The following is a 16,926-nucleotide window of genomic DNA, read 5'->3' as shown; positions in this document are numbered from 1 at the left end:
ACTTCGAGACTAACTTTTCTCAGTGATCTTACTTTTTAGTCATTTGTGCCATTTTCATGAAGCAGCATTAAAAATGTACATGGCTGCTTTTCTAAAAAAAAAGTCAATTATTGAAGATAAAGAAGAAGTAAAGATCAAAGCAGCCAGCTATCTAACAAATTCTTTTCCTTTCCTTTTTCTTTTTTCCCTCTCCTAAAAAAAGATAGAAATAATAAGATTCAGAGCTGGAAGGGACCTTAGAGATCATTCTCTCCAACCTTTCATAGTAAGTCAAGTCAAATCAAAAGAATTTACTGAAGTGCCTACTTTTTGTCAGGCACTGTGATGAGGCTCAGAAAGATCAAGTGTTATGCCAAATGTCTCCAAAGTACTGAGGAGTAAAACAGGGCATCTGATTCCCACCCCTCAACCCCCAAGTATTGAGACTTTAGCTCCTCATCTTTTTCTTCACCTTCTGAAATGTTGCCATAAGTGTCCTAATAAGCAATAACTATTAAAGAGTTTACCTAAGATTTCTGTGTCATTAACACAACTGACCATAGGTATCTCATTGGTTAGCTGATAACTATTCTTCAATCTCATTTCACTCTTTGTTCATGGAGAATGCCATGCCCTTTCAAGACTTTGACCCGTGGGTTATTCACGGGTTATTCTATGTGTGTGTGTGTGTGTGTGTGTGTGTGTGTGTGTGTTTACACATACCATGTATAATGTATACAATGTAGGATACTTAATCATGTACTTATTATATTCCCCCCCTGCCTCCAGAAGAACTTGAGTCCTGAAGGTGGGAAAGTTTCTCCATCTTTATATTATCTGCTCTCAACACACTGCCTACCACATACTACAGTAAGGAAGTAAGGAAGAATATAGTACAAATATCACTGACCACTACCACCATTATCACATACATTACCCCAAAGACCTCCTAGAGAAGAAGTTACTACAAAAATACCAAGTGTCTATTTCAAGCTTACCTTAATGTTTTAATAGAATTGAAAAGTAATACAAGAGTAAAACTGTATATTTAACATTATTATGACACTGAAGGAACTATGTGAGAATATTATTATGGCTCAGGTCTAACCATGTCGCTCCTCTTCTCAAAACCCTTGAACAGATGCCCTTATGGCATAAAAACCTAACTCTACCCAGCTATTTAATGTACTTCTCAATCTAATGTCCACAGTCCTTGTCTTTTTTAAGTTTTATTTTTTTTCAATTAACAAAAATCTATTCTCTCCCCTCCTCCTATAACACTTAAAAAAAAAGAAGGAAGGAAAAAAACCCTTGCAGTCAATATGCAGAGTCTAGCAAAACAAACTTTCTCATTGGCCAGTCAAAAAATATACTTCATTCGGTATCCTGAATCCATCACTTCTCTGCCAAGAGGTAAGTAGCATGCTTTATCATCAATCCTCTGGAATCATGGCACATCCCTATTCTGGTTTATTCCAAATTATGTGCCTTGATGCGTTTTGACTTCCAGTGAATTCAAGAAACATTTTAAAATACCTATTACGTTTAAGGCACTCTACTAGGAATAAAAAGAAAGAACAGAATAGTTCTCACCCTCAAGGTACTGACATTTTATTTGGGGTATAGAACAAAAACAGGTGCAATTCAAGAAAAGTTTTAGAGAAAGAGGACAATGTCATTCCCTGCACTGGGCACTCTGTCTCCCACTCATGGGCATGCTCACAAGCCAACAAGTGTCCCTGGCATAGATTCCATTCTTACCTCCCACTCTCAGAAGGCTTCTCTTCCTTCAAGGCTCCATCTATGTATTGCCTCCTTACTTAATCCTTTTATTGATTACCCAGTTGTTAGTGCTTTTTTACTCTTTATCTTACAATACTTAATTTTATAATTATCATATAGGATATAGGAGAATATGTAGTATATAGAACCCAGTAGAATGTAAGACCTAAAGGTAGGAAAGTTTATCCATCCTTATATCCTCAGGTCTCAGTGTAGGGACTTGTAAGTGAAAAGATCTTTCCCTCCCATTGAATAGGCTTCAGCTGGGGCTCCAGGTGGGGCCAACCAAGGGAGGTCTGATTAGATCTTTGTTCCTAAGTAGGCCCCAAACCCCTAATTACTAGGTGCTAAGCCAATGTGGGCATGAAGCCCTCCAGGCCCTAAGGGGAGATGCTAAGACCAGAGCCAATGGTATATGCCTAAATTCTAATCAATCAGATGATGTTCTAGTCAATTGGATGATGGCTAAGGACTGTATAAAAAGAGAGAACAGAGCTTGGAGAAGCAGACATGAAGGAAGCAGGAAAAGGAGAAACAGTGGAAGCAGAACCCAAAGAAGCCAGAGCCTTGGAAGGTGAGGAGCAGAAGAAGCGAAGGAGCAGCAGAGGTCTGAAGGAGCAGCAGAGGCTAGAGAAACTGAGGATTAAGAGGAGCAGAAACTGAGGACAGAGAGCAGCTGAGAGCTAGCTTCCAGAGCATACAGGCCGGAGAGTGCAGAGCAGGGGCTTGGGATGACCTGTGAGTGACCTTCTTATAGGAGGGCCCTAGTATTGGGGTGAAGCACAAGTATGGTTTGGCTTGCTGCCATAGTATTTTTCTGTAACCTCCTTTTTACTACTGTGAGGTGGGCTTATTGGTTCTGGAAAGTTTTTGCCACATATCTAATTGGGGGCACTGGACCTTGGGTCTGGTCTTTTGGAGCTTAAATAAATGCTTTAATTCCTTTGCCTTCTACTTAGAGAATTCCTTATATCCTGCAATTCGGAACCATTCAGGCACGCTCATGGTCTTCGTCAAGGTCGTGAACTTTGCCTTAATGCTACAGACCTACCACATAGTAGGGCAAAGAAGTGAAGGGGAATAAAGTAAATATATCCACCTCTACCCACTGTCACCACACACACTATCCCTGTTTGCTCTGGCAGAGCTATCCAACTATCTAGCATCCAGAGGGTTTTTGGAAATGATCATTCATTGAAGGTACAAAAAATGTGATAGGAACATTAAAAAAATAAACAAAAACCCCTCTGTCTATATATGCATTATTAGTCTTTACTTTGTAAAAACAGGCATATGGCTTGAGTATCTCTATGCACTGATTATCAAGGATACAGATCATATTTCTCATTTATTACTCAAGTATGGAAAATCTCTTCAGGCTTATCAAGAACATTTACTCAGTCAAGTGGTTAGATGCATAAACCACTTTTAAAATGTCACAGCTCTTTGTTTCATGTGAGTCTGGGAAGTCTGGTGACTCTTTTGCTCATGATACCATAAAGTAAGGGGGACAGCCTTTAGGGTCTCCTTTCCCCTCTTCCATCCTTTGCCTTTTCCTTTGTTTCCAGGGCAGAGAGAGCCATAAGAATTTGGGAATGGGCATTAATAGCAAATTCCATGGAGCAAACTTTGAGACTTCAGCTTGGTGCAAAGACTCACTTAGCAGTGACCAATGGGTAGGACCAATGCTACTTAGGACCTGAGCTAAATTTTGAGCCTACTTCACCACAGACCAAGTTGGTAAGTGAGAGTATCACCCAGAGATATGGACAAAAAACTGTGTACATGTATTTGTTCATGCTATATCTCTGAAGTAAATAACCCTAATAGCAAAGATAAATATCTAGAACTATAATTGTGTCTACAGCAGCACCACAGGATGTCAGACATCATCTAGTCAAATCCAGTACTTGACCAAGAATCCAGCCTAAAACATGGTGCTGGAGTTAGGAAGACCTGTGTACAAATTTATCGTCAAATATTTTTTAGCTGTGGGACTTTGGGCAAGTCACTTATGTCTGCTTGCCTCAATTTCCACATTTATAAAATGAGGATAATAATGGCACCTTCTAGGATAAGATGAATTAATATTTGCAAAGCACTCTGCAAATCATTATTATAACCATTATTATTAATAATGTCATCACCCGAAGTGATCATTCACCTTTCACTTAAATACCTCTAACTGAAGGAGAACCTATCTCCCAAAACAGCACATTCCAATTTGGGAAATAATTATTTTCCCTCCATCTCTGTATACTGAGCTTCAATTTGCCTGTACAACTTACACCTTTTGTTTCTTTTTTTCTGCCCTCTGGGACTTCGGAAAACAAATCTAATCGCTCTTCTGCTTGACAGACCTACAAATACTCAAAGACAATTTATTCTGTTCCAGAAAGCCTCTCTAAAGTTATATGAAAAATTATCTTTGAACAGATCATTTGTTTTCTTTCAAACAGTTACAAGCCCAACTTTGTGGAAGGCTGATTTCCTTCAGACATTTTATGGTGAGGACCCAGGCAGGATAAACATGACAATTCTATAACACAGTAACACTTGTTATTGTGCAACTGTTTCATTCCTGTCTGACTCTTTACAACCCTATTTGGGGTTTTCCTGGCAAAGAAACCAGAGTGATTTGCCATTTCCTTTTCTAGATCATTTTACAGATGAGGAAACTGGGGCAAACAGCATTCAGTGACTTGCCCAGGGTCACACTGGTAAATGTCTGAGGGCAGATTTGAACTAATATCTTTCTGACTCCAGGACCAGCACTTTACCAACTGTGCCATCTAGCTGCCCCATGATAACACTATCCATCTCACAGATTTCGTAGGAGAACAGTACATATTTTTAATGCCATTGTTTTCAAGCTTAATGAAAGTTTCAAAACACTGTCTAATTGTGTTTGATTCTGTATAGCAGAATAAGGTTTCATTCCTTCAAGAAGGGGAGAAGATATCAGCCACGCAACTCCTTTCAGATAAGCTGACTCAACACTTCGACTGTCCTCAATTTCTTTCCTCAACGATGCTATCTGGAGAACCATCTGAGTTGGCCTTGTTACACATCTGAAAACACTGGCCCAACAATTTCAATTAATAATTTTCTATCTTGTAAGCAGGCCAGTAAAGTTCTAGGCAGCATAGTTATTTAGTTATAATGTACTGTTTTCTGTTACAATAGTCTCAAAAATTGGGAGACGTGTTGACTGAACAGGCAGCCGAAAGGAAAACATGCCTAAGTATTAGTAATTCTTAGAAATGGCTTTTTCTGAACAGCTGCTATTGGGGTTGTCAAGTTTTGATCAATTAAACTATAGTTAAAACCACTTTATTGAAGACTTAGAAGCAGTGCTTCAGGATACTTGAAATGTATTTATTATGCAATCTTGAGGGCCTAGAAGGTCATTTTAACCATTTTCTGATCCAGGGAAACATTTTTAACAAGATTCTTCTTGAAACTTAAAACAAGGGAGTTCCACAGCTCCCCTTGTTAAGATATCTGAGAGTTTTATCAGCCTCCCAGTAAAATTGTTCCAAATACATAAATTAAATCCATCTTTGTGCAATTTAATTCTATCCTTTCTTTTTGACCTCAGTGGAAAATACACAAATATCTTTCTATCACCCCCACTCTTTTAAAGCACACATTGCCCAGGAATACCAAAACATGAATTCTACCCTTAGTGTTCTAGTCTCTAGATAAAATAATGCCAATTCCTTTTCCCCTCTTTCGTCTTCACATTGCTGTTATTCAAATTAACTTACTTCTCCCTACTAGACACTTTTTCCCAGTTTCCCTTTTTTTTAAATATTTGGTTCCTCAAAAATCCCCCTGTATGGCATGGGCTACTATTGTACTCAGTTTTTAAAAGTGGAGAATTGGAGGGGATGGTTAGTTTCCTGTAACACCATCATAAAATGTCTGGCAGCAGATACAGTTTTAAAAATCTAGTAAACCAGTAGTAGATATTTAATACAAGGTTTCCAAAATACTTTACATATGAAGGGACTTCCATTATCAATTACTTCTTGCTGAAGTTGATAATAATGTTTGCAATTCTTTTATTGCTTAACTTGGTCCCTACTATACTTTGATTTGCAATTTACAATACTTGTACCTATTGTAACATCCAAACAAAAGGCACATTCCAGAGAAAGGAAAGAAGCAGGTGAGGAGAAGCATTTCAGAGCATGGAGGAAGACAGCCCAGCTGAGAAGGGCAGTGTTTTTGCTATGTTTACCTGACATCGGTACATGTGATACAGCTGATACTGCGACTGTTTGTTGTAATCAGGTTCAGAGCCACCGATGTCTCATTGGCAGAGGTTGGGTGTGCACCACATTTAAAGTAGAACTCCTGAAACATTGAAAGAAAGATAAAGTAAGATCACATTCCTGAAACCCATGTCCTCTATTTATCTTACTCTGAGCAACATTTAGACAGGAAACAAATCGCTACTAGGAGCAGGAAAGGAAATAAGCCATTAGGAATGAGTCCTGAATGGATTAAGAACAGTTATCAAAATCATCTCAGTGGGCACAAATTGCTTTTGTGAAAAAATGCTAAGAGCATCCCCAAAAGAAGGCACCACATGCCATTGTGGATGATGAATTCTATCCCTTCTCCCTCCCTCACACACAGACACACTCTTCTTTAAGTTGTACATGTTAGAATTTAGCTGTGTAATTTATACACTGCCACTACCCTACATATATACTGCCATTACCCAATGGCAAGGAGATAGGATACTACATCAATTTTTATTTTAAAGAGAGAGACAGTATCTAGCTCTGTTCTCTTGCTTTGATAATCAAGGTAGCATCAAGGTAGGAGGAAGGTCCTCCTCCTCCTCCCTCTGACCTGAAGATACCTGTCCTACTTTCACTTAATCTCCTGGGCCTCAGTTTCTTTATCTGAAAAAAAAGTGAGGATATTTGGCAAGGGGTGAACTTGACTACATGGTCTTTGAGGTCCCTTTCAGCTACACCCATAGAGAGAGTCCAGTTGCATTTTACTCCCATATTTGTCCACATTATAGATTATAGATCATTATATGGGATATCCTGGGGAAATAACCAACATTTATAACATTGCTTCCATATCAAAATGGATTCCATTTTATACTGAGCCACACCTGATGCAGACTAATCAGATGGTTCGGCCTTTGGGTCTGGAATAAAATTAAACACCATAATTAAAGACCATAATTTTTTTTAACAAAAGAAAGTTTATTCAACACCAGAATGGAAAGGATAATTTACAACACTCAGCATTGATTCAGAATGGTATAACTTCACTCATCTCTGCATTTTCCGTGAGGGTATTCTTGGCCAGGAGGGGATATTAACTTCCACAGTTTGTCAAGCCTGAGGAGCACTCTTGTTCTTGGCCTTTGTGCCTTAGGTGACCAGTAAACCATGTTAATAATTCCAGCATTAGTCCCCTGGCCCAGTTAAGCATAGAGGATGGTTTCATTATCTTTTTTAGGGAAAAAATGTCTCTTATGTAGCAGAGATCTTTATGCATTACATTCATGTGGGCTGTAGGCTATGATTTAGCTCATTCTCTTAATTAATGGCCTTAATGAGGCGAAAATAAAAAAGTTCTTGAGTCTATTCCTCTTTCAGATCAGTTTAAAAAACCTGCAAACATATTCCAAGTCCTCCCATGTCCAGATATAAGCCTGAGACATTGTGGTTTGACATAATAAAATGACTATCATGTGAAAACAAAAGGAGGGAAGTTCACAAATCCCTTTACAATGTCAGAGGACAGAGTGAGAAAAATTGCACAAGAAACATCCTTTGAACAAAAATGTGTTTTTGCACCCATTCCCTGAAAACTTTCATAATCAAAAGTAGGGAAGTGTTAGTACTGTGGAGAACATGTGGAATGAGAGGAGAAATTTAACAAATCATCTGATGAGAATGAGAGATGAAGAGATTAAGAACCTAAATTGTATATCAGGACACCTGGGGTGTTAAGACAAGCAAAGGAAGGTCTCCAAATAGTTGGGAGTACCATTTTTGGAAACCATGGATAAGAAAGTGAAGAGGGATTACAGTCTCCACTCCAGGAGAGCCTATAAATGCTTATAAAATATTGCATCCACATGTATCAAGGCTGAATTAACCTATAATGGCCATTTCACCAAGTATGCTCAGAGTCACCATTCCTGGTTCCTGTACACCAGGTGGGATCCTTGGGGGCTGATTCTATACATATGGAGAAAATGATATAATCTTATTTCACTCAAGCCTGGAACAAATTCCCTTAAAGAGAACCCTTTGGCTACCAACCACAAACAGACACAACGAACCTTTAATGGTGCCTTGGTCCTTCCCACCCCACCCTGAACAGCAATGGCAAGGAGATAATGTGGTGCATCATTTTTTTTAAAGACAGAGACTGTATCTAGCTCTGTGCTCTTGCACTGAAAATCAAGGTAGCATCAAAGAATTGATTGACTTCTAGTGGGACATGGGAAGAGGCCTGGTGTCCCAACGGGATGCTCTCTTTTCCTTAGAGAATAAAGCACTGTGCCCCCCTGCCAATGGAGGAAGTGGAAAGACAAAGGGACCTACTCAGGGTTTGTCTTGTCCTAAACAAAACACAAAAGCCTTTCAGTCACTGGCCTGAAGCTGGCCCCAAATCTCCAATTGACCACAATCATACACAAAGCGTACCCTGGCTGGAAGAAACTTCCAAAGGCTTTTCTTCCATTGGCACTGCCTTTGAGACACCGCAGCCACTTCCACTACAATGAAGCATCAGATTTTAGGATTCAGAGATAGAATAGATTCTGAAAATCATTTTGTCCAAATCTTGTTGTACTCTCCCTCTCTGCTCACTGTCTCTGTCTCTCTCTTTTCCGCTGTCTCTGTTTCTCTCCCTCTCTTTGTCTCTGTCTCTCTCCCTCTCTTTGTCTCTGTCTCTGTCTCTCTCTCTCTCCCCTAGCTCGCCATGATTTGGACCCATGTTTTATGAATGCAAATCTGTTGCCCTTTCTATTACACCAGGAGGTTAGAATATTCAAGGAAACTATACCCCTTTAAAATGCTTTATTTTATTACTCATTAAAATAAATACTGTCTGCTAAGAGAACAGTGTTATCTTACATGTGCCACTGCTATTTGACCTTCCTTAGACACAACAAACAAGCTTGTGTGAAACAGGATCTAACTGGATACTTAGCAGATCCCAGTAATTAGTTATTTTAGGATGTGAGCCCCACTTCATCTTTGGGATTGAAGGGAAGATATTTTCTTTTGGTTTTCATTATGGTAAAGACTTCCATCCCTTATCTGATCAGTGGGACAGCACAGCACTAAGAAATGCCACCTCAATGCTTAAACCATTTTATTGTATTGTCTTTTTTGGTTGACAGCTTATTCCTAATTTTCATGTTCTGATGTTCATTTGAACACTATTGAACCAAAGCTTCTGGGGAGTAAGAACTACTTTTCCTTCTTTCTGGACAATAAAGTTCTTGCTAGGAAACCAAAACCAAATCAATCTAGTCCAACAAATAATTCTTAAGCACTTAAAGTAGTACGTACTAGGTGCTGGGGGTCCACAGACAAAATGAAAATAGTTACTGATGTCATTGAACTACCGAAAGGACACAACATGTAAACTTGATCATTTGAGGAAAAAGAGAACACAGACGATGTTGGAGATCAGGAAAGATGTTTCATAACAGGTAGCACCTGAGTTGAGTTTTGAAGTAAGCCAAGGATTCTCAGAGGCAGAGGTGAAGAGGGAATACATTTTAGGCATGTGGAACAGCCTGTGAAAAAGTACAGAGGTGGAATACTAAGCAGCTCAGGGAACAGCAAATGGGAAGGGAAAGGGACTTAAAATTTGAAGAGGCAGAAAAGAGAGAATTAATATCTAGGGGAATCAGGAAATGTTTCCCTTAGGAAAGCCTTATTGAGCTGGGCACGGTAACATACTCCCATAATCCCTCCTTCTGGGAAGGCTGAAGCTAATGTATTGCTTGACTTTGGGAATTTTGAGCTACTGTAGGGATAAAGCTGATGGTGTGTCAGCACTGTCTGGCACCAGTACGGTAAGCAGGGAGCCACCAGATTACCTAAAGAAGGGATAAATAGACCCAGGTCAGAAATGGAGCAGTTCAAAGCTTCTGCCCTGTGATTAGACCCTTGAGTGGCTGCTGGGCTGCTGGACTTCTAGCCTGGGGGAGAGAGGAAGACCCAATCTCAAAAAGATAAAAATAAAAAAAGAGGGAAGCCTTATAATTATTCACCTGAGACTTTCTGCTAATTTATTATAGCTTAACACACAGGATAGTACATTAAGATAAACAAACAGACATAAGATTAGGTGCCTGATGATGACAGCTTCACCTATGGCTGAAGAACTACTGAGTCTCAGAGGTCACGGTTTTCTATCTATAGGTGAATTATTATTTTCTCAATGTCTGCTAGGGGGAATTGTGAAAAAAGAAAACAGGCAGATATTTTAAATTCATTGCTAAAAGTGGAAAGAACATATTGATTTAAATCCACAATGATGCCAAATCTAAGGGTCAGTCATTAACTCTATTAATCTATTTCAAGTAGAGAAAGGGGTCAGAAGATAACTTGAATAATACTACTAAAAGATAATACAGCATGGCAGGACTGCTCAGTTCTGGGAATTAAGTGATTCTCTAAGCTACTTTTCTTTCTTATTGATATTGTATTTTGTTTTAGTCTGTGTTTTATCTTGTTTAATTTTTTTCTTCCTCTTTTTTTTTCTTACCCTGGACTCTTCACATCTTCTATGATGCTGAAATTAGTTGAATGACATAGAAGGAAATGCTGAGTTTTACTTCAAGGAGAGAGAGCTGCCTATTCAGAATACTTCTTACCACTACAAGTGCCCTCTTGGTCCATGGAACTACTTTTCTCTCAGTCAGAAACTGAGAGGAGTATATCTCCTCACCATGTCACTTGCTTTCTGGCCATCTTTGATTTCCTCCAACCAATGTGTTGGCCTCCACCCACAGACCCCTCAGCTCTGATAGGTGAATTTTTACCTTATCTTATGGGGGCTCAGTTCTCTCTATGCCAGTTCCCAGTCATCTCGTCACCACAGCCCTTACTTTCCTGCACTCAGAGGTCCCCCTTAGAGCCGTGAGGAAATACAGTAGCGGAGTTCTGGGGACTTGTCTCATCAGGCAAGTGGGAAATGGGATAAGCACTTGAGAGCATATATGTTTATCTCTCTGTCTGTATCTATGTATCTATCTAACCTGCCAATTTAAAAACTTGAGGCCCTTAGGAAAGGGAGTAGAAAGAAAGGTACTTTTTGGGTAGTGATGATTCACAGAACAATAGCATGAACTTGTTTTTGGCTAGAAGCTAAGAGAAATATTGAACAACCAAACCAGCCAAGGCTGAAACATTTCAAATAATGATAGTCTGGGAGGCTTACCTCCCTCTACTTTCCATTCCCAAGGGAGAAACAACAACTAATCAGTCAGTAGGAGTCCATAAACAGTATATAGAAGTAATGCCCTAAGTGCATGAGTAAAGATTGTAAAAGAAAAAATAGAGTAAAATTCCAGAAACAAAAAGATAGCATTTGTGGCACGCTAGTTTGGAATCATGTCTCCTCTAATTCTTGAGTTATAGACATCGATACCTGTAGATGTCAACTGCTAAAAACCAATAAATCTCCAATAAAAAGGAAACTAAAATTAGTTTAATATTGACACCCAGAATACATACAAAAAGTCAGATATTGAACAGTAAAAAAGTCAGATAAAAAATAAAGGGAAAAAGTAGAAAGGGTTAAAATATGCCAAAGATTAGATTCTTGTTTGCCTCTATTGTACCTAACTCAGATTCTCATAAAGTATATAGAATTGGCATCGATGTTTAGAAGAAGCTAGGGTTCTATTTAGTCTCTTCTGAGTTTTTTTTTTGTGTATGTGTGTGTGTTATTTATGTTGTTGCCTTTTCCTAGCTAATTTGTTAAATGTTACTCCAGTGGGCTGAAAATGTTAACATTGCTATTACAAGCACCGAAATATATTCCTACACAGTGATTTCTGAAATGAAAGATTCGAGCTAACTATGTTTTGCCCCTTTTTATTGTAAAGTAACTTGACCTTTTCCAGGTTTATATTCCCCCTTAAAATCAGTTACACATACCTGGGGAGAGAAATAGCAGGCTATGTGTGAGCTACAAAAGAATTTTAATGATAGTATTTTAGACTTTGTGAATTAAAGATTTTTTAGATTTTTTATAGACTTTTTCAGTTCACTACTATTGTCAACATAAAAAGAACGTCTATACATTATTATAGATTATGCTAGAATAAAAATAGGCAGGAAAAAAAATAGTTGATTGTCCAAGGTCTTATGCACAAGTATTAGCCCAGAGGAAATGTTTATAGCTAGGTTATAAAATCTGCTAGAAACAAAAGTTGTTTATAATGAGCTAGGTGAAAATGACTAAATCTCACTGCTTTAAATAGTTTCATCAAAAGGAAAAACAATCCTTAACTACGCAGTGTGACGTGTGACAATATCTCCAAAGACACAGAAAACTGAAGGGAAGCATACATTTGATAACCTCATCTACTTCACTCTCTAAAGCTAGATAGATGGATGGGTGAAGGAAGGGGTGGGGGAAGGGAAAGAAAGAGAAGGGCAAGGGGAAGGGGAAAAAGGGAAGGGGAAGTGACCTTACGTTTATACTAGAAGGGAAGATAAGAGAAGGGTTCTTATAGTTATACTAGAACTTGTAATTAGTCATAAAGAGAGTCTTTAACAGGCAGTTTTCTTTAGAATTCTTAGTGTGTCAGGAATAAAAAGTCAAACTGAATGACTACAAAAAAGTAAACAAAAAAAACACCCAAAATAGTCTTGTGATGAAACCTACATAAGTTGAATTCAGAGTAACTCTCCTTTGAAAACAAAAGCACACAGAGAATGACATTATAAATAAAGGATTTCCATTGTTTTCTTTCCCTGAAGATCATATTTGCACTTATTAGGCAGGCAATCAAAAGAAGTGAGGATTCTTTTAGACATTAAAGCAACAAGTGTTTATCCAAAAAGGTGAGCACACTTGCTCTTGAGACTTGATTTTTCAATCTGGGGAAGCTCCTAACATGAATATATTTTGGCCATCGTGGTATGTACTTACATAGATGGAAATTTTTTAAAAATCACATAATCTTGTCATGTTGGATAGTTTGTTGCTAAGAAATCTTGATGTTTCCAGAAGAGTAGGTAGTATATAGAAAAATTTGGGAATAAAGAGGTACTGTAGCAGTCCCTAATGATGTAAATAAGCATGAAGCTTTAAAGTAATTACATAGTTTTTCTCAAAAATTTGCCACAGTTAAAAGCATTTATTTATATGTAAATAACATTGAGTTTTTATATGTGTGTCTAAGGCACTCTTCTCAGTTTTATAGATTTCAGATTTTTATAATTTTGGAAAGTATAATTTGCAGTTTATCATGATTTTTTTAAAGGAAATGTAGGTGTCCCAAGCAACTGAAATGACACAAGAAGGATATAGCAGTATATCCACTAAAAAAGAAGAAAAAGACTTCTAATTAAATTGCCCAAAGCTGATCTAAAGATATTGGCAGCAGCTGGTTGGCTCAATAGATTAAGTACTAGTTCCCCCCATGTCAGGAAGACCTGAGTTCAAATCCAGCCACCTACATGTAGTAGGTGTGTGACCCTGGGCAAGTCATTTAACCTCTCTAAGCCTCAGTTTCCTTATCTTCAAAATGGGGATAATAATAGAACCTACCTCCCATGTCCTGAGGATGAAATGAGAAAATATTTCTAAAGCACTCTGCAAACCTTACTATGCTATAGAAATGCTAGAGATTGCTGTTAGGATGATGATGCTGCTGTTGAAAAGTTAATAGCCACAAGGTCTTACATTGTAGGGTCTCATTAACCCAGACTTGGTAAGAGCTTTATATTCTCTCTGTCTCTCTCTGTCTCCCTCCCTCTCCCTCTCCTTCCCTTCACATATACATATATATGTAGAGAGATAGATATCTATATCTATTTCTCATTTATATCTCACATACACACAGAGAGAAAATCCAAATTTCTGAAAGTATATGTGAAAAAGTGATGAAATAAAATAGAGTACTTTCTACACCAAACAGCTATACACTACACTTTTTCTTTGTGCTTTTGATTAGTGTCCTCCCCCTACCTGAAATATCTTCCTTCTTTCCCTTCATCTTTTGAATCCATACTCATATTTTAAAGCTCAAATGCTACTTTGTCTATAAGGCTTTTCCTGATACCTCTGGGGAGTAATGAACTTTCTCCATAGAATTTCTTTCAGCTTTTATTTTATACCTTTCTCTAGAATGAATCTATCATTTGATCTTGGGTATTATGGCTACTTATCTTGTTGCCTTTCTGCCCTTATTCTCCCTAGTTTGTAACTTCCAAGTACGTTCTAAACATCCTCTCTGAGCCTCCTAACTCTCCAAGGGCTAAACACAGTGTTCTATACATAGTAGGGATTTGAAAAATTTGTCAAATTTTGTGGTATTTATTGTAAACTGAAGGGCTGTACAAAGTAAGGGGTTATTATGATAAGAGTGAAAAAGTCATCCATATGTTATTGACTCATATCAAAGATTTATGCTTGATATATTGCTTTTACAGGTCTATGTAGGTCATCAAAGCCCATCATGCTTGGAACTTATGTCTTAGGACAAAGGTCTAGCCAACTCTTAACAGGCATATGGCCATTTTGCACAGATGGGCTCATGTATCACTAGCCAAGAAATGATTTACTCAATGTGCACCAGGTGTTGGTAATGAGAGTGATGTCCTCTGCCAAAAATATTGATGGAGCTGTCCAACTGTAGGTCACATATATTTGTTGGAGGAATGGCATATCATTTCAGTTATCCAGGCTTTAAAATTATTGACTTTCAATAAATAAATTTGGCTTACCTGACTCTGGTAGCTATATGAATCTATAGTGGCCGATGACTGCTACAGCTAATCATTTTGTTCAATCCATCGGTTGAAATTATTGGTTTGAAACTCACCACGGGGATGGTTTTAGAACCATTGCCCCTTGGATAGGTTGTCTGTTTACTGAATGAACTAGATCCTTCCCACATCCCATGCTGGGTGTATTGGATCTAGCTTCTAAAACTTACTCCCAAAAGCTGATTGTTAAATTTGTAGTGTGAGCATTTACACCTCAGAATTCAATAAACACTACAAACCAGGGTTTGCCTTATTGTTTTGTTGATTGTCTAGACTTAAGAAAGAGATTGAGAAAATGTTAATCATCCAGATTAAATTTTAAAATATACCATGTGGTTTTTGGAGAGCAGACTGTTAAACACTTACCAGCACACCTCTGCCCAAGATCCATTGAATCACGGAAAATTCACAGTTCATAAGACCATAGATATAGAGCTGGAGGAAATCAGTGAGGCAGTGTTAGCCACCTCTTTCATGTTAGAGCTGAGGAAATCAAGGCCCAAAGAGTTTCTGCGACATGCCCATGTGCATAAAGGTAGAAAGTAATAAAGTTGGGATTTGAACCCATGTCCTCTGACTTTAAATCCAACATTCTTTCCACTGTTCCCCTATGGGACCTCAGAGTTTAACTAGTCTCATCTGTACTTAAAATATAACTAACTCTACAACATTCCAAGAAAGTATTCATATAAGCTCTGCTTGTATATCTACAGTGATGGGGAATTAATTGCCTCATGAGTAAGCCTTATTTCTTTGGCAGTTTGTGTTAGCTGATAAGTGAAATACTTGAAAAGCATCTCTTCAAGTTACTGAGAATTCATGTTGGTCATAGAATAATGACTTCATTAAATATCTTAGTTATAAGCTGTGGTCTAATCAACTCACAGAGTAGAAGTTCAGTTATATCACCACAAGTTTAAAAGAAAACTTTAGAAATTAAACCATAACTGTCTTGACTTTAGGTCAATTGTTCTAATTAGGAGGCTTTAGTGACCAGAATTGTACCTGCATGCAAGTAAATATAAAACAAAAGAATCAGAAATGGTAGGGAAATGATAAACCCAATTTCTATTAATCAATCAACAAACATTTACTATATGCCAAGTGCTGTGTTCAGCATGGTTGGTAGAGAGAAATTTAAAAACACAAAACTGTTCCTATTCTGATGTCAAAGTCCATTAATCTGATCATCTATTCCCCCAAAGAAGTTCCACCTAGGCAGAAGAAAATTATTCTGTAGACTATCATTTGAAATTCTAGAATGGGTAAATGGAAAGATGTTAAGTGGGCAAATCAACTTCATTTCCCTAGTTCTCATTTTTCTCATGTGTACAGCAAGGAAGACAGACTAGGTGATTTCTGAAATCTCTTTCAACTCTAACATTCTCTTATACTGTCAATACAATCCACTGGGCTTTATTTTTCAAAGGAATATGTAGGGCCTGATAAGCTTTAGCTAGTCTACATAGAAGAACAGTAATTCCATAATGCAGTAACCTTCTCTCAGACAATTTTCTAGACAATATCAGAATGATAAAAAACCAGGAAGTCTAGGAAACACACAATTAGGGACAGTAAGTTATGGCAAGAATGCTTTGGAATACTATTATACTCCAATAAATGATAAAAACCATGGTATCAGAGAAACTTGGGACAACTTATATGAATGGATGAAATGTGAAATAAGCAGAACCAGGAAAACAATGTATACAATAATAACAGCATAGTAGATACAAACAACTTTGAAAGACTTAAAATCTCCAATCAATGCCATGACCAACCATGATTCCAGAGGACTCACGAAAATAACATAACCCAACTCCTGATATAAAGGTGATTAACTCAAGGTGTAGACTGAGACAAATACTTCTTGGCAAAAGTCAATGAAAGAATTTGTTTTGCTTGACTAAGCACATTTTTCAGTGAGGGAGAAGAGAGAAGGTTTGTTTGAATTAATTGAAAAAATGAACTTAATACAAGAAAATACACAATTCAGTTTGCTCAGCGCCCATAGCTGCTTATCTTCTTAATGGTAAAGGAATGTAGACAATATGACACAGAATTGCAAGTCATGGTTATCCAGTAAAGTTAGGTAAATAAATACTCAGGAAATCTGGACCCAAGATTTCCCTCTTCCTCTTTTTTAGCAAGAGGC

General features: G+C 37.8%; 1 protein-coding gene across 1 annotated transcript in view; it reads right to left on the bottom strand.

Annotated features, from left to right (window-relative positions):
* Positions 1-16,926, bottom strand: part of PRKN (parkin RBR E3 ubiquitin protein ligase) — a 1,915,523-nt gene that overhangs the window by 872,115 nt on the left and 1,026,482 nt on the right. The window contains exon 6 of the mRNA XM_036765946.1: positions 6,008-6,123. Within this exon, the coding sequence (XP_036621841.1) occupies positions 6,008-6,123 (116 nt within the window). The remainder of the gene's footprint in view (positions 1-6,007; positions 6,124-16,926) is intronic.

The sequence above is a fragment of the Trichosurus vulpecula genome, chromosome 7 (assembly GCF_011100635.1).
Source record: "Trichosurus vulpecula isolate mTriVul1 chromosome 7, mTriVul1.pri, whole genome shotgun sequence".
Classification (NCBI taxonomy): domain Eukaryota; kingdom Metazoa; phylum Chordata; class Mammalia; order Diprotodontia; family Phalangeridae; genus Trichosurus; species Trichosurus vulpecula.
The sequence above is the reverse complement of the archived record's forward strand: the minus strand, read 5'-3'. Positions and strand labels throughout refer to the sequence as shown.